At 49.2% G+C, this 25,639-nt stretch overlaps 11 protein-coding genes and 1 non-coding gene across 12 annotated transcripts; 6 read left to right on the plus strand and 6 right to left on the minus strand.

Annotated features, from left to right (window-relative positions):
* Window positions 1–950: 950 nt before the first annotated feature.
* ATEG_06249 (uncharacterized protein) lies at window positions 951–1,787 on the plus strand (the record flags this gene model as incomplete). The annotated part of the gene is made up of 2 exons (XM_001215427.1): window positions 951–1,326; window positions 1,384–1,787. The coding sequence occupies 2 exons, from the start codon at window positions 951–953 to the stop codon at window positions 1,785–1,787; spliced, it is 780 nt and encodes a 259-aa protein (XP_001215427.1).
* Window positions 1,788–2,959: 1,172 nt separating this feature from the next.
* On the minus strand, window positions 2,960–3,755 carry ATEG_06250 (uncharacterized protein; the record flags this gene model as incomplete). The annotated part of the gene is made up of 2 exons (XM_001215428.1): window positions 2,960–3,376; window positions 3,624–3,755. 2 exons carry the CDS (start codon window positions 3,753–3,755, stop codon window positions 2,960–2,962), a joined length of 549 nt encoding a protein of 182 aa, XP_001215428.1.
* Window positions 3,756–5,281: 1,526 nt separating this feature from the next.
* ATEG_06251 (intradiol ring-cleavage dioxygenase) lies at window positions 5,282–6,319 on the minus strand (the record flags this gene model as incomplete). The annotated part of the gene is made up of 2 exons (XM_001215429.1): window positions 5,282–5,640; window positions 5,698–6,319. The coding sequence occupies 2 exons, from the start codon at window positions 6,317–6,319 to the stop codon at window positions 5,282–5,284; spliced, it is 981 nt and encodes a 326-aa protein (XP_001215429.1).
* Window positions 6,320–7,906: 1,587 nt separating this feature from the next.
* On the plus strand, window positions 7,907–9,430 carry ATEG_06252 (uncharacterized protein; the record flags this gene model as incomplete). Its single annotated transcript, XM_001215430.1, has 5 exons — window positions 7,907–7,914; window positions 8,083–8,200; window positions 8,478–8,676; window positions 8,747–9,060; window positions 9,368–9,430. 5 exons carry the CDS (start codon window positions 7,907–7,909, stop codon window positions 9,428–9,430), a joined length of 702 nt encoding a protein of 233 aa, XP_001215430.1.
* Window positions 9,431–10,090: 660 nt separating this feature from the next.
* Window positions 10,091–10,169, plus strand: ATEG_10469. Its single transcript has one exon. It is a non-coding gene; the product is annotated as a tRNA-Arg (tRNA).
* A 1,220-nt stretch (window positions 10,170–11,389) lies between these two features.
* ATEG_06253 (uncharacterized protein) lies at window positions 11,390–12,468 on the plus strand (the record flags this gene model as incomplete). The annotated part of the gene is made up of 4 exons (XM_001215431.1): window positions 11,390–11,439; window positions 11,498–11,691; window positions 11,872–12,202; window positions 12,252–12,468. The coding sequence occupies 4 exons, from the start codon at window positions 11,390–11,392 to the stop codon at window positions 12,466–12,468; spliced, it is 792 nt and encodes a 263-aa protein (XP_001215431.1).
* Window positions 12,469–14,241: 1,773 nt separating this feature from the next.
* Window positions 14,242–16,313, minus strand: ATEG_06254 (uncharacterized protein; the record flags this gene model as incomplete). Its single annotated transcript, XM_001215432.1, has 5 exons — window positions 14,242–14,264; window positions 14,376–14,379; window positions 14,477–14,482; window positions 14,540–14,552; window positions 14,965–16,313. 5 exons carry the CDS (start codon window positions 16,311–16,313, stop codon window positions 14,242–14,244), a joined length of 1,395 nt encoding a protein of 464 aa, XP_001215432.1.
* A 486-nt stretch (window positions 16,314–16,799) lies between these two features.
* Window positions 16,800–18,166, minus strand: ATEG_06255 (uncharacterized protein; the record flags this gene model as incomplete). The annotated part of the gene is made up of 4 exons (XM_001215433.1): window positions 16,800–16,850; window positions 17,028–17,117; window positions 17,371–17,591; window positions 17,653–18,166. The coding sequence occupies 4 exons, from the start codon at window positions 18,164–18,166 to the stop codon at window positions 16,800–16,802; spliced, it is 876 nt and encodes a 291-aa protein (XP_001215433.1).
* A 315-nt stretch (window positions 18,167–18,481) lies between these two features.
* On the plus strand, window positions 18,482–19,230 carry ATEG_06256 (uncharacterized protein; the record flags this gene model as incomplete). Its single annotated transcript, XM_001215434.1, has 2 exons — window positions 18,482–18,914; window positions 18,971–19,230. The coding sequence occupies 2 exons, from the start codon at window positions 18,482–18,484 to the stop codon at window positions 19,228–19,230; spliced, it is 693 nt and encodes a 230-aa protein (XP_001215434.1).
* Window positions 19,231–19,514: 284 nt separating this feature from the next.
* ATEG_06257 (uncharacterized protein) lies at window positions 19,515–20,277 on the minus strand (the record flags this gene model as incomplete). The annotated part of the gene is made up of 3 exons (XM_001215435.1): window positions 19,515–19,680; window positions 19,737–20,152; window positions 20,221–20,277. The coding sequence occupies 3 exons, from the start codon at window positions 20,275–20,277 to the stop codon at window positions 19,515–19,517; spliced, it is 639 nt and encodes a 212-aa protein (XP_001215435.1).
* A 495-nt stretch (window positions 20,278–20,772) lies between these two features.
* On the plus strand, window positions 20,773–21,575 carry ATEG_06258 (uncharacterized protein; the record flags this gene model as incomplete). Its single annotated transcript, XM_001215436.1, has 2 exons — window positions 20,773–21,191; window positions 21,251–21,575. The coding sequence occupies 2 exons, from the start codon at window positions 20,773–20,775 to the stop codon at window positions 21,573–21,575; spliced, it is 744 nt and encodes a 247-aa protein (XP_001215436.1).
* A 1,464-nt stretch (window positions 21,576–23,039) lies between these two features.
* Window positions 23,040–24,990, minus strand: ATEG_06259 (Dyp-type peroxidase; the record flags this gene model as incomplete). The annotated part of the gene is made up of 5 exons (XM_001215437.1): window positions 23,040–23,284; window positions 23,341–23,694; window positions 23,891–24,006; window positions 24,217–24,879; window positions 24,947–24,990. The coding sequence occupies 5 exons, from the start codon at window positions 24,988–24,990 to the stop codon at window positions 23,040–23,042; spliced, it is 1,422 nt and encodes a 473-aa protein (XP_001215437.1).
* Window positions 24,991–25,639: the final 649 nt, after the last annotated feature.

Consider the following 25,639-nt stretch of genomic DNA (forward strand, 5'->3'; position numbering starts at 1 on the left):
TCGCCGTCGTTGGCACCCGGATATTTCTAAAGTCGAGTTCATGCCTAACGCGAAATCAAGTGTCAAATTAACGAGTCACGCGAGTTAACGGCATCCTGACTATAAGGTGTTACTCCTCTCTTCAGCCTATACTAAACTGAAATCAGTACATAACTGTTCCAGAAGATATGACGGCTCGAAGGCATTCAGGTGCAGTCAGTGAAACCCCCTGGTCTAGCCGCTCCCTCATGCGTGATCATAGCACAGTAAGACCAAACCATCGGCGCATCGCCAGGTGGGTCATAAGCCGCAACAATAATGCGATCATCGCCAGCCCTCCTGTTCCCTTGTGATCCAAAGACATTGCCGCTCCGCAGAATAGGCCACTCGTAGTTGATCGCATCTGGTTCGGCGCAGAGACCCGTCTCCAGAAGACTGACTTCAGGGTCTCCATTTGAGTCTCGATTCAAAAAGCGATGCGGATATCGGTCTGGTATGAGTGAGTTCATGCCCGGGTTTGGTGTAGGTAGGGTAGATGAGCCTTACTGCCCTCGCGGCTTCCCACCGTTGTGCCACCGATGATCTGAGCGACGGCCTCGTTTAGGGCTGCGTTTTGGTCATCTTCGGAGTACTGGTCTAAGCACAATTAGTGTTGGCGACCAAGGTAGGCAGAAATCAACTAAACGGGATGCATACGTCCGGCACAGTTTCGGCCATCAACACGGCGGAACAACTGTTCCTCGTTGCCATCTGGGCTGCGAGTGGCAAGAGACGCGCTAGGATACGCTGAACCAGAGCAATTATAGATTGATCCTGCTGGCTGGACGACATGCAGGCTGGGCTGATGCAAGTGAGCTAGCTACCTTTGACCGTGTCCCAGACGCCAGCAAATGACGTAATCTCAAGAGCACGCCTTAAATACTCCAACAGTCAGTCACCCTAACATCCGCATCAACAGGGATTCACGAGAAATGGACGACTGGGCAAAAAACTATCTTCGAACCTGGCAGTCTGATTTCGCCGACGAACCTCATGCCGAGCTCTACTTTCGTTTTTCAGAAAATGTCCTCTCCGACTTGCAGCGCCTTCCTCAGGAGGGGCCGACCAACGCAGACGCCATCTACGACAAAGTCTCGAACCCAATTATAGCCGCCATCACGTCGCTGCCACATCCCGATCTGGGACTGGAATACGTCCAAGACGTTCTCTTCGATGCGGCTATATCCTCCCCGGCTGGAACTAGCGCCCTAGCAAATGTCACGCGACTGCTAATAGATAACCTCCCGGCGCCTTCAAAGGAGAAGCTTGAGAAGGGAATCGCGTCGAATACGCGCGAACGATGGAATGGTATGTCAACTTTTTACCATGCGCGATTTAAAAAGGTACAGAAGTGACCGAAGAAAGGACCCGATAAACCCGATCTCGGAACGAAGATAACCGAATGTATCGAAAAATGGGTCTCTCTGAACATGTTTGTTGCGCATCTAACGCGACTGCATGCACCGCTGTGGGACTACGGGGTATGGACCCTGGATCGGGCATTCAACCCACAAGCTGGGGGTTACCGCGAGGATGAACGGGTGTATCATGTCCCGGCCGCGGCGGCTTGGATTCACGTTTTGGGTGCCGAGATCTATCGATGGTCACTGCAGGGAGATCCTTCAGGGGAGAAATGGGAGAAGTGGAAGTTGGGTTTTGAAGCGGTCTCCCAGTCTTCTGATGTATTTCCAGCGGATACGAGAGAGAAGGCACAGATGGCATTCAATAGCATGAGGGATATGGAGGGATCAATTGGGCCTGAAATATAACGAGGACTGTTGTTGGATGCCGCGTTGTTTGCGCTGTTAGTGACATGGTTTTGAGATTGTTCTACATACTGAGCAAAAATGGTCACTGACAGCCGCGAACCTACTACCTTGTCCGTATCAGACCTGCTTGGCCTCCAACTGCCAAGGTTCAACCAAAGTCAATCTCCCGGAGATACGATCTGACCTGCATTCGAGTAGATAGCTTGATAGGAATCTCGTACGTCTCAGCTCCATGACCATCCAGCGACTAAGCGCCCGGGCACGATATGATGGTGAGGGAGTCACCGCCCGGTGTGGTCGCCTGCTGAAGAGGGATATTCACGCGAGTAATTAATGTACTGGAATATAGACTTTCCAGCATTCTTTCGGAATATATAACGCGGGAAACTTCAGAGATCCAAGCCTACTCCCTAGGCTTAATTCCACCCTACCTTGGATGGATTTTCTCGCTAGCTGATTGGTCTATTTTTGCTTTCCGCTGTTTTCCCGCTACCTTTAGATACCGGTTCGAAGCAGATTGCTTTAGTTAAGGTCTCTCCCTTTTTAGATATAACAACTAAATATAATAGGTTTTCTATTGGGATAATTCGGAGAATAGCTATAGGGAGGCGCGTGGGAGCACATAAGAAATATTAAATCTTTACCAATTAGCGAGCATGAAAACGGAGATAGATCGACTCTATTTAACTTTATAGAATAGGGGTTCCAATCTTGTTCACCGTTAGACTAGACGGTTGATTGCCAGGCATCCTGACATAAAGAAGGACACGGAAGCTCTTCGCATACCCGAAGTCCTTCATGTTCACTAATTAGGGCAGTCGTTCTATTATTTGCGACATAACATGAAGTTTGTACTTTAATTTTTGTACACCCGAGGCCTATGTCGTCAGATTATTATGTGCAACACCTTAATTACAATTTTGTAGATCAATGGGAAGTTCTATATATATATATTTCTTATTTCTTTCCAGCAAAGCTAACGACCTTTCTACGTTGTATGTATATATTAGCGAAGATTCCTTTCGTTCATAGGATGACTTACGTCTCTTCTCTTCTCTTACCCCTGCTACTTGTATGTAAGCGGTGGAGAGTCCTCTGGAAGGATACCAAAGCCACAAGAGTAAATCTTCATGATCATCTCAGTTGCCTGAGCTCAGTAGGGAAGACCTTCCCTAGCTAGGTGAAAACATTGCCTTTAGCATCTGCGCCCGCTGATACCTCTTCAGCTCCCCGTCCTGACCCATGCGATATTCCCCACGAGCGCCATGTGCCCGCTGAACCAATGCGCCGATCGCATCGCACACCCCACGCCCCGTTTTAGGCGACACATGGACGAAGAGACCGCCCCGCTGGTTCGCAAACGCCTCGGCTTCGGCTGCCGACACCATGGGAGCGTCACCTTCCCCTCTAGCATGACCATCACTCCCACCTCCTATCGCAACAATCATCACTGCCGTAAATGGGTAAGGTGCCAGCACCGCATCTTCCCTGCGTCCTCGCAACCTCTCACAACCCGCGACCAATTCCTCCCACGACTCGCTTGTCCCCGAACTCGATGATGCATCGTATGTCAAAACAAGACAAACATGCTGCATTATCGTAAGCAACGCCAGATTCGGAGCCCACGGCCCTGTGGCGCTCGGAACGGGCGTGAAGCGGACATTGTACACGTGTCCATCACACACGTAGTCCGTTTCAAAGTCACCTGTCGGGTCGAACTCGCTGCCGTGCTTCGTTTCGCGCTGGAGGAGCTATATATATAGCTTATTGACATTGATTCTAATCCTGCTAGGCCGAGGGATGGATACACTGATGAACAGATGGACGAGTACATACCGAATAAAGCCCTAAGTAATCTGTTGCTCCCTTCGCATGCGCAACCATGACGGTGATGGACTGGGGTTCGACATTGGCCCGGCGTATGGTTGATCCCCGGTACGGCGACCGCTTCACCTCGCTGATGTGCATGGCGCGTGGGGGTGTGGAAGACGACAGTGAGGCGTTTATGGTGTTGCATTCATCATCCTCGGATGCTTCCCTGGCCGGCGCTGAGGTTGAGGAGGAGACGGCAGGCTCGCTGCCACCGGCCCGGCTACTCACCTTATTCCGGAGCTTGCGGAATATATTCATACTATCTCCAAGAGTATAAGTGACGGGGTCGGGTGTGGTAAGGCGATATGGGCCAAATGAGTGGATATAACTAAAGCTCGCAAGATGTCTTACATTAAGCCGAGGCACTACACCGTGGACGGTAAGGTGTGCACAAATAGTCCAGGCTGTAAGATTGCCAGACCAGAATTCTCCGCAATCCAACACCGGGAGCGGAGGTTACGGAGCCGATAAGTGATATTGTCTCACCGCCTTGACGGTTCGATCTGACAGGGGCCTTGGGCCGGGGAGCGGAGAGACCGAGACACGGAGACGGCGTTCAAATCCACTACGCTCGCTAAGAGGCATCGGGCGCCACTAGCTCTCGCCCGTTGAATCCGTCGCGTGCCTCAGAAAAGCTATGTTCGTCTGCACGTTGCCGACATTGAATGCTACCCTAGCATCGAACGGTCCAGTGTGAAGTCGCCGAAGGTGGCAAGATAAGCGGAGCTGCATGGGAGCAAGTATGTGAATACGCGACGACTGAGAGGGGCGAAGCAATGATAGGCAGCGGGGAGGCGTGCTTAATCCATCAGTTAGTAGAGCAATCGCAGAGTCTGTTTCCATCCAGGCCCTGGCACCAGGACATATGTTGACAGAGCAAGTGAAACTGAAAAGATATAAGAATTAGTGAGTTCAGAAAAAATAAATAGATTGGGGATGTTGACGTGCGCGAAAACGGCAAGTATGGGAGGCGAGAAGCAGGAAAACAACAACACATGGCACGTCTGGAGGAAGAATAGGGGTCGGTCGGCCTGGTAAGTCAGATTAAGTATAGAGCACATTATGACTCCTGGGAAGCCATTTTTGGCTCCCACCCTTCGGACAAGGCTGTTTCAGATCGACGCGCAGAGGATGCTGTGGCGCTGCGTGCACCGAAGTTCCGGAGGCCGTGGGAATTAGTATACGGGACGCCAAGGCGGAGGTTGGTTAGACGGCCGCGTAAAACGGCACCGAGTGTGGCCAAAAATGGCGCCCGGCTAACCGTCACATCATTAAATAGAGTTAAAGTTTTAATCTCCGCTAAATTTATATAGCTGGTTATTATAGAGCTCTCTAGGATATCTGTCGCCCCGCTCGCTAAAAAGTCGGATTTTCCATAATATTATAGATTCATTAACTGCTAAGTATCCTCTTTCTCCTACCGCATGTGCTGTAGGAATAAACAGTAACTTGTCTAGTTAATATCACGGACCCAACACCTCTGTCAAGATAGGCAATTCACAGGCAAGAGACTCAGGCAAGCCATAACATGTAGAATACAGTCCAAAGCCTATACACAATTTTTGTACTCCACCAGGAGCTCATTCTATAATAAAGACTATCCCGCCTCAACAGCAGGCCACTTAAGAGACACCGACGTAGTTGTCACCATACTCAAGAGCAGTGGTGTCAACACCCAGGGTAACGTATCCAATCATACCCTTAGTGACATCCTTGCCGTCAACGGGAACAACATCAACGATGGGGCTGTAGCCACCAGCGGTGTCGTAAGGGAAAACGGAGTCCTCGGCGTTCGTGGTGCGGTTGATTGCGGTGTGGGAAGCATAGGGCTCCAGAGCCATGATCTTCTCCTCGAGAGCTTCCTCAAAGTAGAGCTGGCCGGTGCTGACCTTGTTACCGGTGATGATGGTGCCGTTCTCACGTAGAGTCCAGTCAGAGTACACCTGGACATGGATGTGAATGGAACGTTGAACGTAGAAGCCTGGGGTATGTTAGCGGTTCACCCAATAATGAATGAGTGGGTATATATTAATCTTACCAGGGAAGATGGTCTTCATCTCCATTATACCGTTCTTGTCGGTGGGCCACATGCCACGCAAGAAAGTTGTCTTGTCGGTGTGCAGATCAGTAACACCGACCTGGAAGTCGGACTCATTGATATGCAGCTGCTTGAGAAGCTCCGGGAAGGGGGTGTCGGGAGAAAGACCTGTGAAACTGGAGTAAGATCCTGTAGCGTTGCAGTGCCACATATTGATTAGGACATCTTCTAGAGGCTCGCAGGTGGCCATGTTAAGGACACCAATATCCAACCACAGAGGAACACCCTCCTGGCCCTCGGTCATGTCCTGGCGCAGAGTCTGCGAGGGAGGGTAGACATAAGGTCCCTGAGTGACCTCGGGAGTCAGAACACAGGTGTCATTTTGAATGGTCTCGTAGAAAGGGGCTTCAGTGTGAATAGACCAGGTGGTGTTGTGTCCATGCCAGCGACGTTCAACGTTACGCTTGATGCGTCGTTCGTGGAACTTCGCAACGTTGTCACGGCACTGAAGGCCCATGAGTGAGCGACGACTGATCTCGCGACGGCTGATGTGTCCGCCGGCGTGGGCCAGAACAGAAGTACCCAGAGCCAGAAATGACAAAACTGCAGAAGAGAAACGCATTGTGGGTAACCGATGCAATTAAGATATACCTTTTCAACAGACAATGGCGGTGTAATAAAGGCATTGACATTTAACAGAGGGATAGCAATATTTATAGACCATTCTTCAGAATTCCAGAGTAGTTCTTTAGCGGAGACCCAGACGAGCCCGATAAATCCACATCACCCAGCGATTAAGCCAAGAACACGAAGTCAGAACCAGCAAACATAAGGGAACGGGTATTGAGGCTATATCCACTATACTCACTAGTACTACGCCTGGCCCGGAATTGCTATCTTTGGGGGTAGGACAATCTTCAAGCGGGCTTCTCGGTTGCCAGCCTATCAATGGGTCGGATTCTCAAACACGTTTGCCCCGATATCGACATGCGGGACCATTAAACCGAAGCCAAGCGTTGTAATTCCGATTATTGTGGAACTTGGCCTATGATATCTGCCATAAAAGTGCTTAACGACGGGGGAGTACGTGGCTACCGTGGATGTCACCATCTACGTTACTTTAGAACATTTCAAGAAAAACTCCCCCAGTTCACTCATGTGGAGATGATATTATGCGGAGGTCCGAGGACTGGACTTTTGACGAAGCACTCAAGTACACACCAACACTAGCTTTGGAATGGGGCTTATTAACTAGCCAGATTGATAATTACAGTACATGAAAGCATCAAACACTCGCTCACTCTTGTCTATTTGAAATGGCCAATTTTCCTTCGAATCCTCTCGAATTCTTTTTAAAGTTACTTGGCCTACTTGTGTTAAACCCACACCCTCTGATGGGGACGTCTTCCGCTGACCCAATGGGTGTCGGGGGGCGTGGGTGTCTTCCGCTGACTCGACGGGTGTTGGGGGTGGGCGTCTTCCGCTGACTCAACGGGTGTCGGAGGGCGTGGGCGTCTTCCGCCAACTTTAACGGGGTGTGTCGGGTTGGCAGGGCGCGTAGATATGTCAAGTTTCCCACGTGCTATGGCAAGCCATTGCGGCCACTCTGCAATAATTCACAACGCGTTTTTTTTTTTTTTTTTTTTTTTTTTTTTTCTGTCAACAGTATTTATTCAGAGATTCTATAGAAAATTATTCTAAAAGCTATGTTAAAGCTATACATCTCACTTGTCATGGGTGATCGACAAATACAGGAAAATTAGATTACTTATCCGTGTGGACCACTCACCTGTTGAAAACATTAGTTAGTTAGTTAAAGCTGCTTATGTAGCCACCAGAGCATAAAAAGTTGCGCCAGGTTAGGCTAATTTCTTAACTGGTACCCAAGTTATATACTTAGGAGGGAAAGAACATAGGGTACATATAGGTATATCTAGGTTATTCGCCTGTTTTCGTAATTCTCTTGCTGTCGAGATTTCATCGTAAGGTAGAACGGTGATCCTCGGTCAGCTACCTTCTAAATGCGAATTAATGTCGTGCAATGCATCTCGGAGGAACCGGTAATCGGCCTTTTGCTCTTTTACAAGACCGCCATTCGGACCATAAACGAGGACTTTCAATGCTTTCAAGTTAGTACACTGTGCCGCAACATCTTCCGCTCCACGGCCAGAAAGAACAGACATCCTGCATTCATTGATCTGATGCAGAGATGAGGGGGTAAGACACCCCATCGTTCACTGCGGCCCGTCCCCACAATAACCGCCCAGGTACTCTGGAGTTAGAAAGAAGGGAAGTAATAAAGGATGATAGATATGCTGATGAAATCTAGGTGAAGACTCTGATATAGAATAATGAAGGTATATACCTGTGTGCTTGATTGATTAGGAATACAAAAGGAGTGTGTGAGGGTCGGAATGGTCACGTGACTATGGCAAATTCAGGCCGCTTTGGGCACTTAAGGCGTCTATATATGCCTCAGGCACAAGTCCTTGCTGAGAGGAAGGTAAGTCCTAAAGGGGACTACCTACGTAGTTAACTACCAGGTACCTAGGTGATGTTTGTATCTTGTCATCCAAGCCAAGCCACATTGTTTCCTACCAATCCACCCACTACCATGACGCACTCATTATTGACTGTGCCTAAATTTCGCTGACCCTTCAATCGTGAGAGTCATACCCTACTTCTCTAGCTCACTGTTCACAAGATCTTAGCCTATCTGCTGTTAACCTCGCATCTCCCCGATTATTGCCATATACAAGCTTCTGCTTAATTTTAGGAAGATGTTCAACCCCGAGAAGATCTATCAATATTATGGCAAGCTTAACCATAGGACTAACTACTGTCCTAATGCCACTTTCTGCATTTACTGCAACAGAGAAGGCCACGGTATTATCTGTTGTAGGAGAGTCAAATGCAGACGGTGTGGAGCCAAAGGCCACCATCAGAGTATCTGCAAGGCTCCTCAGGTCTATAACTCTAGTAAGTTATTGCAAAGCAAGCTACCGTTAATACTATTAGGATACATCTTAATTGTATTGACTATCTACAGATATTGGCTGGGCTCCGTCTCCAGCGCCCGGTCCTTCCACTATAACCCATTTGTCAAGACTATCGCATTCTCAGGGCACGACATATCCTGTCCGTTCGTCTGGCCAGTCTCCGAACGTGAACACCTCTGTCGAATCGCGTAGACAGAATGCCAAAAGGCGTAAAATACAACCTTTCTCTGTCGAATCGCCTAGACTGAATGCCAAGTGGCGTAAAATGCAACCCTTCTCTGCGTCACGGAACCTGAACGTTACTGTTTACTCCTCTGAACACAACGAGGCCAAATGGCTAGCAACTGAACAAGATGTGCGGGATGTACGCAAAAGTTTTTCCTAAGCTATATCGGTGTATATCTCTAATATAGAAGCAGGATATTTCCCTCCAACCATCTTTTACCTTACCATGCCTGAAACCCTTTTTTAGCAAAATAATTAACTAAATTATTCGCGGTTAACTTCCTGGGTCTTTGTCGCCCTATTTCAATTATCCCGAGGCTATTTAGAACCACGGAGGCGTTAACAAGGTCACTAATAATCTTATCTAATGGATAAACCCTAGCCTCCGTCGGCTTGAAGGTAAGGAGATTACAAAAAGTATACTAGATGCTATCTAGGTTAAACAGCTTGATAGCGACAAACCTTGGAATATGCCTCTAGACTATACAGGTATTGTCGGCGATAATTGAGATCTTCTATAGTAGAGACTTTGCGTCGGGCAATGCTCTTTAGCCTAGAGAAGGGTAATCTGTCAACATGCCCAGAAGATTATAAAAGGCTCTATCGAGTCTCTTTTCTATTATATTCTTTAGCTTGGGAACGGACACCGATCAGCGGGTTTTATTAAACTTTAGGGCTGTCTTAAAGACATTTAAATTAATAACCGCTGGAAGACTATCTGTAATAACTTTCTTAAGGCTCTATTCTGTAGAGTCTATAGAATGTATTTTAGGTTAGTAAGTTGCTATAAGAAATAGGAAGACGGAAGAATGCTGCCTTTGAGCTTAGAATAGAGCTTTAATATTATGTCGCCGCTTGTACAGGGCAACTATGCCCTTACTTTAGAGGTGACTAATAGTGTGTCCCAATGGAACATGCGACCAGGAACCACAAGGATATATATATCTGTGGATCTCCCAGGTCTTCTACTCCTTTTCTTTTTCTTCTTCACATCTATTTCCATCTTCTTGTAGATCGTCGATACGGAAGTCCAAAATAGGGCATTAATTAAATTAGGACATCGCGTCCTCGCTTGTGAGAGGTCTAAGAGCCCCAGGTGACGGCTGCTGTTGGTGTGGATATTACTTTTCGATGTTAAGACAGTTGTCTTCGCAGCGAATTAACCGACGGCCCGGCTAGCTCAATGGCAGAGCGTAAGACTTCTATGTTGAAATCTTAAGGTTGCGGGTTCGACCCCCGCGTTGGGCTCTCACTTTTTGTTTTTTAGAGCAAATCTCCTAAGAATAAGGGAGAGGATTATAGCTGTAGTATTGTTTTGGAAGCCCGACTGCAGTAGTCCCCCCACGATTCAATGTCAGAAGGACCAGGAGGAATGCTTGCTCGATTGCTTGCTTGACTAGGAGGAAGATGATAATCAACTCTATCATACAAAACACTGTGGGGCGATCCCTTATCAACCCCTTATCGGCGTACTCACGTGGAAACCACGTGACATTCCCGCTCCCAGCCTCCCAGCAGTCAATATGTCAATTATGCAGATGTCTGAATTACTGCGTAATCTACCACCTGAATGGGACTGTAGCAAGGACTCTGATTGCGCTAAATCTACTAGAAAAGCGTCTCTATTTATGATCAATCTTGACCGCCATTTAGGGGTCATTTCCGGAGCTTTGCGGTCCGGTTGGAGGTCTAGGAGCGAGGTGCAGGGACTGTCTGACTAAGGCAATTTGTATGGGCGGTGAGGTCTCAGCACCCGATACGAGACGCCCTGGTTTGACACAATAACACCTGTACGGTGCTGCTACAGCTAAGCGATGTTATCCCAAAGGAGGACTTTCTTTTAAAGTGTATCACCGCAGTGCATGAGTCCGCCACCCTTCAAAGATCCTACTTATGGGAGCCAGGTGGTTTATCACAGGGTGGATGGACTCAGAGCAGAAAAATCAATACTTGGAGATTCCGGTAACCCGCTTTCAAAACAATTGACTAGCACAAGTGTGTCAGACCAGGGTTACCCAGGAAGCCTACAATTGTTAATCATCTGGAATAATTAACCCCAGAGAAGGGGGTAAATAACAGGTGCTAATCGCAAGTTATGTGTTTGCCTTTGCCCATCATGACAGCTAGTTGAAGCCGCATGCATGCATGCGGAATCTTTACGGCGTCAAGCATTTAGGCATACTGATTGCGCAATTTTGATGCGCTTGGGGCATTCTTACGCAATCCTTTCTACCCGTGCATCCTTGAGCCGGGAATTTTGCCCCTTCTGTAGTGGGTGAAATTGGATTCCTTGCGGATTGGTGGTTATATGGGGTATGAGCATGTTCCACTGTACTTCCGACGAGTAAGTATAATACAAGCGTTCACCTCGGTGAATCTCTCTTTTCTGCTCGCAGTAGTGCCCTAGGGACTAGGACGACCCTTAGAAACGTATCCATGGTATCTTCCATATCCAAACCACCGTCACCATGCGTTTGCGCACAGCGCCCTATAACGATGCCATGAGACTTGGCTCAGGGTGGGTACTTTGAAGTATCACCCAAACTCGAAGAATAAACGCTAATAAAAAGTCCTAGATTCAATTCTTATACCCAGCAGGTTTATGTCAATGATGCAGTGATCAAGGATAACAAATCTACGGCAAGTGAGAAAGACTTGCGCCCAAAAATGTCAGGTCCCCACAACGACAATGGGGTCAGCCAGCAGGTCACCTTTACATCCAGATTTATGGAGCATGCGAGTGATATCACAGATACAATGAGTATTAGCGGTTCGTCTCACCTCCGTCACTATCCAGCTGCGTTTTCTCCCATAGAAGAACTAAATTTTACCTACGCTCCATGCTTCAGGGTCCCTTAAAATCAAGTACAATGGTATCGGGGTGAAAGACTCCGGATGTAAAAGTCTGGCTTTCCAGGGCCAGTAATCGCTGGCTAATAAACACACGCAGCATACATCGACTCATCAAAGATCAAAGAGAACGACATCAACTTTTTCGTTCAAGTCAAGGTTGTCAACCAGCTACTAGTAGCCGAGGATATGACCCAGTTCAACGCAATCCCCAATTTGTCGGCCAAGGCCCAAAGCCCCTTCACCGAGGTCTATAGAGATAGTTTCATCTCTAGCTTTCTGAAAGGAAGCGAGTTTAATGCCCTCCTCTCCGTAAAGGTGATGGACAAAACAAAGATCAGCGACATCAAAGGACAACTGTCCCTAAATCTTTCAAAGGCAGGATCCGTGACGAAGGAGGAGCTATTGAGAAACACAGAGTCGTCAATCAGGTAAGCTACCGTACCCTCGCTAAAGCGAAAATGCTCACTGGCTTCGAAGTGTCTCCTGGACTGGTGGCGGGGATATTCAGTCTGACATCACGAGTGTCGCTTCCGGCAACGAAGATGCGACAAACGCTACCCCAGCTAAGACGAATTACCCTAATACTGGGGTCATTACCAACTCCAACAAGTCTAGACAGACAATTAAAACCATGGCAAAGGCAGCATTTTACTTCGCAGACAAAGTGCGCGTCTATCCACAGAGGACCCAGTAAGTCATATCCCATTAGATAAAAATCTGGAACCTCCTACCTTAACACATTGGACCGAGCCAGTGCGATTTTAACCAAATATACGGCTCTTCGGTCGTACCAGCTGCTGAGCAACAAAGGGACTCCACTAAACTACGAAAGCGCCGGAGTGTACACAAACGCTTTGCTGGAGAGCTATATGGAATATAAGGCAATCTGGAGAGAGATCCAACCCAGTAACACATCCCACTGAAGCGCAAGTTCCGACGGCGACTGACCCGGCTTAGTGGCCCAACAGATGTCGGAAGCGGCAACGACGCTGATTCCAAAACCTGAACAAGCGGAGGAGGAAATAAAAAGGATGAAGGAGGAATATGCAAAAATCATCAGTGAAGGCAACCTGAATCTCCCGGACCTGACCAAGAATGACTTTCCGCATATACCGGATAGCGTGTATGATGCAACCCTCTTAGGCTTGGAAAGAGCTCGTCTTCACTGTCGGCTTCAGATGGTTCGCATAGTCCAAGACGTAGTTGTCTTTCAGCGCTCACTCATATCCCTTAGCCTCTCCTAATTTTGTGTTCTCAGGTCGATGCCGTCGCGGAAGATCCACGGGTCGCCGTGGATCCGTACAGAGTCGGACAGTTTCTGAACCCTCTGATCTTCAAGCAACTTTTGCCGGTATGTGCCTAATATGCACACATCAAGATCAGAATCTGATAACCCCTCAGAGCCCTGCCCAAGATGAAAAACGATTGAACAATTAGTAGGTCGTCCATCAGGGTCGAGGAGTCTGATTTGAGATTCCTAACGGGTTTGCAGCTGCTGGAAACTCTTCTACATGAAGCACGAAAAGAATCTATGTTGCTACAAAACAGAGAAGCAGGAGTTTTGTTTGTTAGAAATAACCGTCTATTTTGTATTAGACAGGTAATGCTAACGAACGCAGTTCGAACAACCGAATGAAAGCTGTCCTGTGGGTAAATTGTGAAGAGCGATACTAAGTATCAGTATCACTTCAAAGATGTGACTACAGGTTGCTACCTCCGACGGGCTCTTGCACCAGGTTAAAATTTCTTGATCTAATGTTTGAAGTCTACTTCTAATCTCTACATAGGGAGCAATTCATCATCTGGCGGCCGCGCTTGTTGTGATCAACGCGATGTCTCTTCAGATGCATATTTTTCCATTACTCAAGAGCCCTACACTCACCTGTTTAGGTTCGTGTCCCTGAAGTATTTCTAAGGTCTCTTAGCTGGTCAATATATAACAATCGGGAGTTTCCAAAAAGAACATTTGGCACTAGAGCGTCAAGAGGGCAGTATTGGTTTTCGATCCCATTATTTGGCACCTGGGCCTTGTACATGGAACCTTGTGCCAGTGATAAAGTTATAAGACGTTGGCAAATGGTGTATAAGATATGAGGTTGACAACTATTGACGGGAGCCTATATACCTTATTTTGGCGATAGAGGACCCTATCAGACCTTAGGATCCATCTAAGCAGCGTGACCTGCTAGTGTTGTAGTTCAAGCATAAGGGTGACTAAAATCTACTAGCCCAAGGAGATAGCAATATTTATTTGGAAAAAACAATAACTTTGATATAGAACCAATTTTTGAAATTTCTTACTTTTACTATCTCTGTTTAATCTTAAATAGAGTAGGTAATGGTCAGGGGCCAGGGTAGGCCAGGTTAAAGACTTTCTTTATAATCTAACCGCAGGTTAACGGTAAGATTAAATACTTTATTTTTTTCCTAACTAAGATATAAAAAAGATTAAGTTAGATTACTTTGATTAACTGTTCTCAGCGCTAAGATCTATATATTTTATTTATTTAGGCTTAGTTTAGTTAAGTTTTTAGTTAGATTAACTATAGTTAACCTTACTATTAGAGTTGCATAACCTAACCGCTGTACCTTAACTATAACCTAACTATAACCACTCAGTTAGGTTAAAGTATAAAAATCCTATTAACCTACGCTACCGGCAGTTAACCGGCAGGTAGATTAGGTTATTAGATTCTTTATACCTTAATCTATCTAACCGGTTAAGGTTAGGTTATAGATAAGGTACAACGGTTAGGTTAACCTACTCTAGATGCAGATCTAGTTAGAAAACAAATAAGATAATGATTAACAATGCCTAAGTTACGTCAAGAAAATAAATCAAATGTCTTCGGACAGGTGGCCCGAGCATCTGCACTATAATCTGCCAACGAATCAATAGCCCGTAGCTGAGCATGCGTGAGTAACACCCGACTCTCTGTATCTGGGGGCGAAATAATCGGTGTCTGCACTATCTGAGCCTGGATAGCTTGAAAGGACATCTCGTCCAGCTTATCCGCAGAAAACGTTTCCCGGAAGGCGCCGCCCATTATGGCCTGACCAAGGACACGGACGGACAACTTGACACCTCTGACCTGAGACATAGAAGACGCTGGTAACTTGTCACCGAAGTATTCTGGCCTTGGATGGGTGAGCTGGATCAGGAAGGATAGGGGTAGAGGAGGCAACTTACGAAAGCACAAAGATAGGCAATGCCTCCGTCGCACGTGCGTAAGACTTGCGCTGGTCAATAAAATAAGACCTTTCAACGTAGCGAATCTGGTCGTCGGTGCTCTCATACAGAGAGTACAAATGGCAGTATAGGCTCTTCAGCTTTTTCCTCATGGGCTCAAGTACCAATGCAGGAAGGGCTGTCATCAATGTCTCGACAACTGGACGTGATTGTTCCCCGAGCGGTAGCTCCTGGTCTGTTATCGGGTCGAATACATGCGGCGTGACATAGAAGCGCACGAGAGGTTGGATGTCTTGAAAGAGCTTCGGTATATCTTCCACGTTGGTTAACGAGTCTACGAGAGCATACAAAAGACACATCAGTTGAGAACTCAGCTTAGAATGAGCAATGAGGAAATCTGGAGCTGTGCTGACTCCCAGGGGCTGCTTAGCGTCCACCTTTACGAGTAGCGATACAGCTTCAAGATATTCTGCGAGGCCAGCGTTGGCTCCAAGTCCCGGCAGCTTCGGCAGGACGCCAGTAAAGAGCGGGTCAAGGAATGGGGTCACCGTTGAGTCGCTGCCCTTCTTTCCAAGGATGTACTCATTAAGAAGCCTCGCTGCTGTACGTCTAACTGTCGGTGTCCAGTCTGGCATGGGCACAGTAGGGTTGCGAGAGAACAAGGGTATGATCAAGTGTTCCTGTCGCCACAGATCCATTTGAGCTTCATCATCCCAGATCAGACCAGCGCCTTCTGCGTTGGCTGGGTCAGCGCCAGACCATACCGCGCCGAAGCAAAACACTGGTACCGTAGTCTGGAGTGACTTGGGCAAGTAAAGCAGACATGCTTCGCGCGGGACATTCGTGATAACTGGCGTAAGAGAGGAGACAGGCCATAGAAACGCTAAGTAGAGAAACCACGCATAGCATACGCTAAGTGGAAGATAATAGCCATCGAATGTTAATTTCTCAGCCCCTGGAGCTGGCGTCGCAAAGCTGAAGACGTAGCCCAGTGCACTAGGAGCATCGACGATGGGAAGAGTTGCGTTCTGGGGTCCGAACTGAACTTCAACGGGGACTATCTGCCGCAGGGACGCAGGAAACCCTTGGCGAGAGTTGATTCGGCGTGGCTGAACTGGCTGACCTTCAGCTGGCACTGGTAAGAATACGTCCAGTACCTTCTGCACATCGTTGATCCGTTCAAGTGGAATGCCATAGTCCGCTGGAGATTGTCGTAAGTCGCGGATCCACTGACTGAATCTTCGAACCGCGGCTGGGTAATCGACATTGCCAACTGAGTCTAGAGCAGGCTTCAGCAGAGATGGGTTCAACTTTCCACTAAACGCCGAAAATGAGTCCCATGATGCCATTGTGATTGCGAATGGGGCCGATACTGGAAGCAGGTTCGATAGTGGTGACTGATGATGCAGCTAAGCTGGCTAAATAGGAAAGAGAACCGGATCACAACCTAGTGGCTGCGTGATAGGTCTGGTAGGATGAGCCAGACCTACGAGACTTTTGAAATAGGTGCACCGCCTAGACTGTGGGAACGTAATCCTAAGCCGCAGCTCAATGACGTTTCGCGGAGGGCCGATTTAACTGCAAAGTTAAGTTTACTGCAAAAATCATACGATATTGCTCATAACCAATCCGACCATAACACGAGATTGAAGACTGAAGAACAGGGATCCTCAGGAGTTACTCTCCGCCAAATACGGGGTAGAGGGTCTGGAGCTTATGCACGCAAGGGCCACGGCAATTCCAAGCGACCCACTTAACGGCTCAGATCGCTAGCAAACACTTGAATATACTGAGCCCTCCACCACGGACTGCTCATATCTCGATGACCGAACAGATCATGCATATCCATTGCTGTCGCTAGCCTTTTCCGCCTGAGATGGCATTCTCTATCCATTGTCATACACCTGTTAAGCACAATGGACCATCTACCAGACAACGTCACGAGAGAAGGAGATACGAACAAATCGAATCCTCCTGCACCTTTGCCAATTCCTGTTGCTGTTGACCTTCCAAAATATTGCACCTGGACCAACGACGCCACGGAGCTCGAATTGACCACTTACTTCGACCCAAATAAGCCGAACTTGGCAACCGACTTCGGGCTTGACTCTCTCCGTCCAGTCATACGAGATACTGAAGGAGACATATTTCTGCTACAAGATGGATCAGGCCGTTTCTACGAATGGAACTCCTGGTCCGGCGAGATGTGGTGGCTGCAAGAAGCTATCGACACTCAAGAGATTGTGACAGCAATAATGAGAGACAGTGGGATTATGAAGAAAGCACAGATTTGGAATTTGACGACGAACGAAAAGGTTAAACCGGATGTCAGAGTTTCGAAGGATTAGCAGATCCGGGGGTAGGATCCCGGTCCACTATCTCGATCACGTTGCTCTCATTATGTACTAGTTGAACATGTGGCAGGCGCATAGTAAAGTCAATTTCATACGCAGTTCGAAGATCCGTAGCAGTCCTTGGGGCGTTGACTTCCGTTCGTTCAGGCACAACGTAGAATGTTTTGCTGGGCCAGATCTGATATGTTGTCCGCGGAACTGGAGTGAAGGAAGCGTAGAGACCAACAAGTTCGTGTCCGGAGGAGCTGAGGCCGAGGCCGAGGATGAAGTTTTCTATGTCCAATTAGCCTCATCATTATATTTGGAAGGGTAGGAGATAAGTGCTTGAACTCACTGGCGGCAGCTTGCTCATACGTGAAATCCGCTCCGGTCTCGATGCAGAACGCGCCAACCTCTCCACGATCATCTGCTGCCCCCCCCCATAGGTCGAAGGAAGGGGTGGCTGAAGTCACTTGAGTCACACAGGTCGTGCCATGGCGCAGTGTGTCGGATGAGCCTGTTCCCAGGGAAACTTGACGGCGATCTAAGACACGAACTTGTACAGATCCATCCATGTAATTCGTGCCGCAGAGAGCGTAGAGCTCGGTGCGAGGCAGGGCGAGAAATGCTGTGCCAGACCCAGATGCAACTCCGTGTGCAACGAGAACAGCGTGCGAGACGAGTCCATGTGCGGGGGGATGGACAGCTGGTTCTTTGCAGAATATCGCGTAGCTCTGGCTGACACCGGACTGGTTCACAATGGTGAACGAGTAGGTTTCGGCGGGATCACCTTCCCGGGTCGTGCTGTTCACGGTGGAAGAAATGGTCGTGGCTGATGCTGCTGGAGAGACTTGCCGAGTTACGGTCATGATTTCTATGAATCGTTGGTGGGAGTCGAGGTTGGGGGAAGATGAATTCCAAAGCAAAAGAGGAGACCACACCGAGATGCATGTAAGCCAGCTCAGCTCGCTTGAAACTACCACAGTTTATCGTGTATCAGCCAGCCATTCCACTACAGTGTGCCAGAGGGGTTTTACTGTCCCATTCTGCCTCTTCTTGCTATGATCTCGACTTGGTTATATAAAGGACCTTGTCGTCTCTCATATCAGTAACCTCAGTCATCAGGTCTTTGAATTCAAGTCTATCAACAAATACTCTCAATTCGCAATCCCTTCATCTCCAAGATGCCTAACCAATACAAGATCACCATCGTGAACAACACCGGGGCTCCCCAGAACTACTGCTTCTTCTCTGCTTCCCCAATCGTCTCCGGTGGCTCCTCGGGCGAGATCTGGAGCAACATCCTCAAGGCAGCCAACAATACCCCAAATGGCGCAAGAGCGTCCCTAGACATCTGGGCAAACTACTACGCCATCTGCGGTAACTATGAGGGAAAGCCCGAGCAAGGCGTCCGCGTCTCCGTGAGCAAGTCGGTCCCTGTCACCCTGGGCTCTAAGAACTCCGGCATTGTCATGATGGGATCCACCGTTGCTCTCAATGTTATCGAGAAGGAGACCTGCGATCTCGGTCCTCCCAGCAACCCCGGTGGCGGCAAGATCGGCAACTTCCAGATGACTACCGCATCCAACCAATTTACCTACCAGGATGCTGTCAACAGTAAGCTAGAAACCTGTCCATAGCTAGATTAGGGATCAGGATATAACAGATGATAGGCAATCTCATGGTTGGTATCGCCAACTCGAAAGATGGCGACATCTTCCACGCCATGGGAACCTTCACCCCGTACCCCAGCTCGACCTACCAGATCCAGCCCCAGATGATCTACCATGTTGCCACTGGCTCAAAATTTGATGCTGGCCAGCTCGTCAAGGTGGAACAGCAAGGCTCCACCATGGCGGTTGATTTCAACCAGCGTGGTACCAACAACGTTGTTCTCGTTCACAATGAGCAGATGCAGTTCGAATTCGCTTAAAGTTCCTGATGTGCGATGGAACTAGAGCAAGGATACGAGCACAGAATGCTTGTTGTTGTTGCCTTCCTTAGTTTGTATTGAATTCGAATCAGATTGTTTGCTATATATAATATCTCGCCCCCATGTCCTTCCTTAAGCCCTCCACATCGAAACTCAATCGACAGTCCATAGACGACCTATTGTATTTACTCTTAGATAAGACGCCACCAATTGGGCTGGACCAAACCACATCGGATACGAGCACCCCCAGCTCTTCAGGCTGGCAAATGTGCAGAATATTCACATCAAACTGATCCAATCGCTACTGACGACCGTTTTATCAGATTACTAAGCGCTCTTTTCAGCACCAAACCCAGGGAGGCTACAGCCACAGGCGCTCCTTCTGTCTCGGAGCCAGCCACTTTCCAATGATTTGCCTTGTTGTGGTTCGTAGGCTGTGAATCAAACTTTCTGTCTACTCGTAAGGCAACTAGCAACTCCATCATTCCTAGCAATTATGGACTCACAGCTCAAGCCCCAACGCAGCCGCTTCACGCACTTCATCGAACCCAGCCGCGCCGATTTCCACTGCAACAGGAATCAGATTCATTTCGTGCGGCTCCAATCTCACCATCTCCAGTTCTCGTCCATCTACATTCCCCGGTTCCGACCGCGCATATAAGACCGTCCCGTCGCCGCTCTTGGTACGACGATCGATCACGATGAACTGCAGGGGCGAGAGGGCGCACCCGTCACCACAGTGCAGGTGCAGGAAGCGCGAGATGTCCTCCGGGCTGTACGGCACGAAGGGGTATCTGAGTAGTGGAACAGTCTCGGTTGGTGGGGTGTCGGGCGAAGGCAGGTCCAGGGATTGGATCACGTATAGGGCGTGCTGCTCTCGAGGGAGGTCCTGATATGCCTGTTGTAGGAGATGATTCATGTCCTGTTTGTTCAGTTGTAGGTGTTATTAGCGACGAGCTGCTTCCGCGAAACGTACATAGACATGCATACCGTCTCTGTGAACAGGAGAGTGGTCACGAATACGCCAACGAGGGGATCGAGGATCATAATGGCTGGTGGGTTGGTCCGGTAATTCTTGTACAATGTACCAGGCAGTTGACCTGAAAAAAAGTTCTATCTATTCAATCAGAATGATGACGGCGTAGACTCCAGTCCGGGCGAAAGTTGCATTAGAGCGACAGGTATTTTATATCAGAAGTATCGTCTGGGAACTACCATGCGCATCTCTCTGCTCGGCTGAACAAGCTGGGTGCCACTTCAGTCGGACTCACCAATGGAAGCAAGGCATGATCATCGGCATAAGTTGCCATCTCGCAGCTACATCCTTAACAACTAACTCCCCTGCCAGACGTGGGGATTTCACGCCAACAACGCAAGAAGAGTAAACCTAAGCGAAGTACTTTTGCAGCTGCTCACTCAGCCCAGCCCCTCTAGTCTAAGCTACAGAGCTCCAATGGCGAAGAAACTTAGAATAAATACCTAGTCGGTGTGTGCACCCACTGCCCCGGACAACTACGTTCGCAGGTCACTCCGCCTACTAGTATGGTTTCACTATTTCTACTCCTATCCTTAGCAATCCTCGTGCACTGCCAGGCCAACTTTGCCTGGAACTGTGCCAACAGCCGACAAGCGTGCATTAACGCCTGTTTCGCAGTGCAATGCGGCAATGCAAACCCCATCCAGACGCGCGGCCCACCTGGTAGCTCAACAGCCCAACGCAAGCGAGCTGGCTGCGCAGGCTCAATCTGCAATGCGTTGACTGCACCACACCCTGTTATCGGACCATCGTGCGACGAGTTCCCCTTCGCGAGCTCAACAGAGGGTGGTGACGGCGCATATCTGCGGTGTATCCCCGCGGCCGACAACTACTCGCAGGGGGGCCAGCTGTCAGGGTTCTTCGTTGTAAACGGAGTCGTGGCAGGGGGCCAGTATTATACTTTCATAACGAATTCTGTCGGGCTGTAAGAGTGATTATCCCTCCTTTATCAGTTTCTGAATCTAATACCGATGGCTCCCGCAGGCGTTATTGCGATGCTGCTGTGCCTGGCGGCTGCGCCAACGACGGTCAGCAATTCCACACGGTTCGCCTATTGAATAAGCGGGGAGTAGAGACGGAGATTCCAATGCTTGTTCCTGATCCGGTCGAAGTCGGGGTCCATGATGGGGAAGAACAAGCCTTTAATGTGACTCAGCCTTCTCCTATGCGCAAGTTCGTCACTTCGAATAATATTGAGATATGGCTGCTGGGTAGGGATGTGAAGGAGGATTTTATCGGAAAAGATATTTGGTTTGCGGCTGCTGAGAGGCCTGTTAAGATCCAGCGGGAGATACCTCCGAAGCCATGAGTTTCTGTTAACGGTCCCTCAGGAAGTGGGGAGGGTCATGATAAGAACTCCCTCTTACAACTCCCTCGTCCAGTCTGCACTTAGGATAAAATGACTAAATATTATACTGTGGTCCTGCCCATCGGGTCTTAGATTCCTAGTGCAAGTAGGCCTCGAAATGATCCGATTCAGGTTCCAAAGATCGGAACCTTGAACCTAAGCCTGAGGTTCTCAGGTTCTGATGTTAGGAACCTAAGTCGGGTCGCGGTTCTATCAGGTTCGACTCAGGTTCAAACCGGATGGAACCTAATTTGCATAATCTTGCCAAGTTTTTGCTAATTTGGATGAATAAAGTGATGATTCATCTAGCTTGTGTACTATAATTGACTGCTGTTCTAGTCACAATATGAATAAATATCGCAATACCACTGTGTATAGAGTATCAAGTCTAGGTAAATTATATAGAATCATGTTTAGCGGTATTCGGCTCCTCCGGCCCTTATTATCTAATTCTAGCAGAGGTTATGGTTGATATGGTATATAAAGTACAAAATATATATTCTTGAGCTTATACGGTACCATTGTCCTAATCAACATTTCCTTGAATATATTCCTCAACGTAAATTTGCTTATGTAGGCTGCCGGGAATACCATCATAGGCTTCAAGTACCCGCCTTTCTCGACATATCCAACGAGGCTCATTGACTGATGTATTCTTAATTTACAGTGACTCCTCCCCACCAGATCTTCCTAGCAATATTGACCGTCATGGCAGCAGAGCGGTGTAGGACAGCTCATTATCTTATATATACCTCCCGCCAAATCGAGGGTTGTACCGAGGTGTCTTCTGCGTCAAGTTGCGCGTATCCATCGGCGAGCATGCGTTTTGTAACCGTGGTATTTCCTCTTATTATTCAAGACCCAGACCAGAAAGGCTCCTCCTTAGCGCATCTACTTGTCGCGGCGCCCTATCGGCCATGATAGGTGGGTAGCTATCTACCACCTGGCATGCAAGCCAAGCTCTTTTTACGACGGCCTGGGCGATGCCCAACCAGGACTGACAGCCTCCTGACGTGGCTCCGTCAATTTGGAAATCATTATGTACCGACCGACATGACACGCGCGCGTACAGGACCTGCTTAACACATGGTAGTTGAGCAAGGAGGAGGCGGATCGAACAAAGCCGTCTGGTCCATCGTGTACGACAGCGCAACTATCACCCCCCAATACAAAACCCTGACCTACTCGAGAATGGCACCAGACAGCAGCGACGGCAGCGGCAGCAGCGTAACCTTCTCAGGAATAATAGGGGCTTCCAACTCGGAGTCAATCGAGGAACGATCGGCTACATCCTCTTCAACTTCAAGGACGCAAACGACAAGTGCTTGAATATCCGATCCCTGCGGGGGTAACTAGTTCTAATTCTGATGCTGAGATTTAGTTGATTGAATATGTACTCCTAAAGACTTGGTATGGCCGTATGGCCTACTCCGGCTCTTCCACCAACACTCCCCGCAATGCCTCCATTGACGGCGTGAAGAAATACTCTCCCCCGCGCTGGTCGATCCACGGCAGATAGCCCAATTTCAGCACACTGGGCTTGTCGCCGTCGTAGATGCCGAACGTGGGCTCCGGATGTTCGGGGCGGTTGCGTTGGCTGACGATGGGGTCCTGGCCAGGGCGCATCTCCCACCCCTTCTTTCCCGAAAAGACCTCGTTGCTGGCCCAGCCTGATGTTGTTAGGGCCGGACGAGCAGGCCAGGGGGGTGGGGCTAGGTGAACTTACGACTGGTTAGGAAGTTGAAGCCATTCCGGAGGTCGCCCTGGTAGCACAGGAAGTAAATGCCTCGCTTGGGGCGCTTTGAGGGGTCCAGCTTCTCTTCGCCCGACTGGACTTCTGGACCAAACGTGACGCTGCGACGCAGGATCACATTTGTGTTGTTCCAGTAGTTTTCCTGCGCAGAGACCTCCCCGCCATCTTTCGAGATATAGAGGTCGGCGCGAGGACGCATCTTCCGAATGTGCGCGGCAATCGGACACTTAATCTCACTTGGGTGGGAATATTGGTTCTTGAACTCGAAGTTGTTGGCAAAGGGATGTTGAGCCACCGAGTTCTCGGTGTCCAGTGCCACAGGGGACCCTGCACAGGCACCGTTAAACTTGCCCTCCTAGATGGGGGATAGCACCATTCTTACCGTTCTTCCATCGTCCAATCATATGAGCGGCCAGTTTCTCGCCGGTGCCGTCGTTAAAGGTGGTCATCTTCTTGGACTCCGCCTTCACGAATCTGTAGGGACCGTATCAGCCTAACGCTCACGCAGGGGACCAGAGCAAACTGTACTCGTTGAACTCGTGCACTCTCTCCTCGATCTCGCGGAAGACTAAAAAACTGCCATCTGTGGCCCAAGCCGGCGACCTGGTGTTGTCCCCACGGCGGTTGAGGAATATCACACTGGCAACGCGTCAGTACCCTATCTTTGATGGATGGAAAAGACTTCAACTTACCCGGGGGCAATAGCCTGGGGCTCGCCATCCTTGGGCGCTGGGTCCAGGCCCTCGATGGCAGGCTGCGAAATGTGGTCTTCGAATCCAAAACTGAGCAGAAGCAAGCCGAAAGGTCAGAGAGAAGGTGGTCTGCAAGATTTCCCAGGGAAAGACTCACTGTTCCTTGCCCCGGAGGTTCTCCAGGCGTTTCTTTGAGGGGTCCTTCTCATCGGGAATCAACCTCCGCTGCGCTTTGCCATCGGCATTGCGAACGTGTCCCTTCTTGATCAGCGTGATCTTCGCGCTGGCCTCCTTGGCGTCAACGGTATGATCGTCGGCGATGTGGAAGTAGCTCTTGAGGTCCTTGACCGTGGCCTCCAGGTCCTCTTCACGCTGGGCGCCGATGATGAACATCCCGTCGCACCGCCAGTCGTCGTTTTTAGCCGGCCAGCCCGGGGGCGGCCGGTATTCGGGGGCCAGGGATTCGGTCTCGTCGGGCCCTTCGTTGACCATATCCTGGTACATACCGCGCTCATGCAGCAGGTCCCGGAGCTTCAGGTGGTCATACCCCCCAAGGAGCTTGCTCGTACCCTTGCCGGAGAAGGTAATGTTGATCGCATTGAACGTTTCGCGATCCTCGGGACGAGTGTCCACCCTTTCCCGGGCCTCATTAACGCCGTCATGTCTCTCGAAATACTCCTTGCACTGGCTGCCAGTGGTGATCTTGCCGTCATCCACCAGCTTCTTCAAGTGTTCTTTGAACGCGGTGTAGTAGCCATCATCTTCGAGGTCTTTGATCTTAAAAAACAGGAAGCTTTCATAGTACCGTGGGAGACGGGGCCTGTCGATCACCAGTGAGCATGGGATGTAATTGTATGAGAGCTCGAGGGCATATGTGCTAAACTGACCAGATACTGCCCTGGATGTTGGCGGGGTTGACTTCAGAGGGCATGCTGGAGGTGAATGCCGTTCAAGATTGAGTCAGATTGTTGGATCTGTCGGGCAGAGACCCTGGCCTGGCCGGACAGAGGACTTCTTATGGCCGTCTCCTCTCGTTGCTGTGATGGACCAGCACAGCGCAGGCCAATTAGCACCATACATTGCTAATAGCTGAAACTCACATGAGGAACGGAGTACTCCGTATGCATGCCCGAGTGGACGCGACGCAGGAGGCGATATAATTTCTCAAGCCAGGTGTGGCAGATCGCGGTGCGAGGGCCCCCAGTGCACGCACTATTGGCTTTGCAGTGGTTCGCCAGAGGAGGTGTGGCTCCGCAGACTCCGCAGAGAGGCCCATGGTTTCCCGCGAATCTCAGCACGGTGGAGTCATCACCATGCAGGAATCTCGATCGAGCGTTCGCGCTCCACTCCCTCCTGGAGCGGAAGAAAGGGTCCACTGGCGGATCATCGTCAGATGATAGGAGCTACGGGCCCCGAGTAAGTACCAGAACGGAGCGTGATGAGGAGTCATGAAGCGCTTTTCAGCTTGAGAACTGGGGTGGAGAGGAGTGCACGGCCGGTAGATGACGAGATGCCTCACATTGCGACCATCGACGCCCGGTTGGAGCGCATGTCTGTCCTGCGTAGTGTCTGTAGTGTGC

The sequence above is a fragment of the Aspergillus terreus genome, genomic scaffold (genome assembly GCF_000149615.1).
Source record: "Aspergillus terreus NIH2624 scaffold_9 genomic scaffold, whole genome shotgun sequence".
NCBI lineage: Eukaryota > Fungi > Ascomycota > Eurotiomycetes > Eurotiales > Aspergillaceae > Aspergillus > Aspergillus terreus.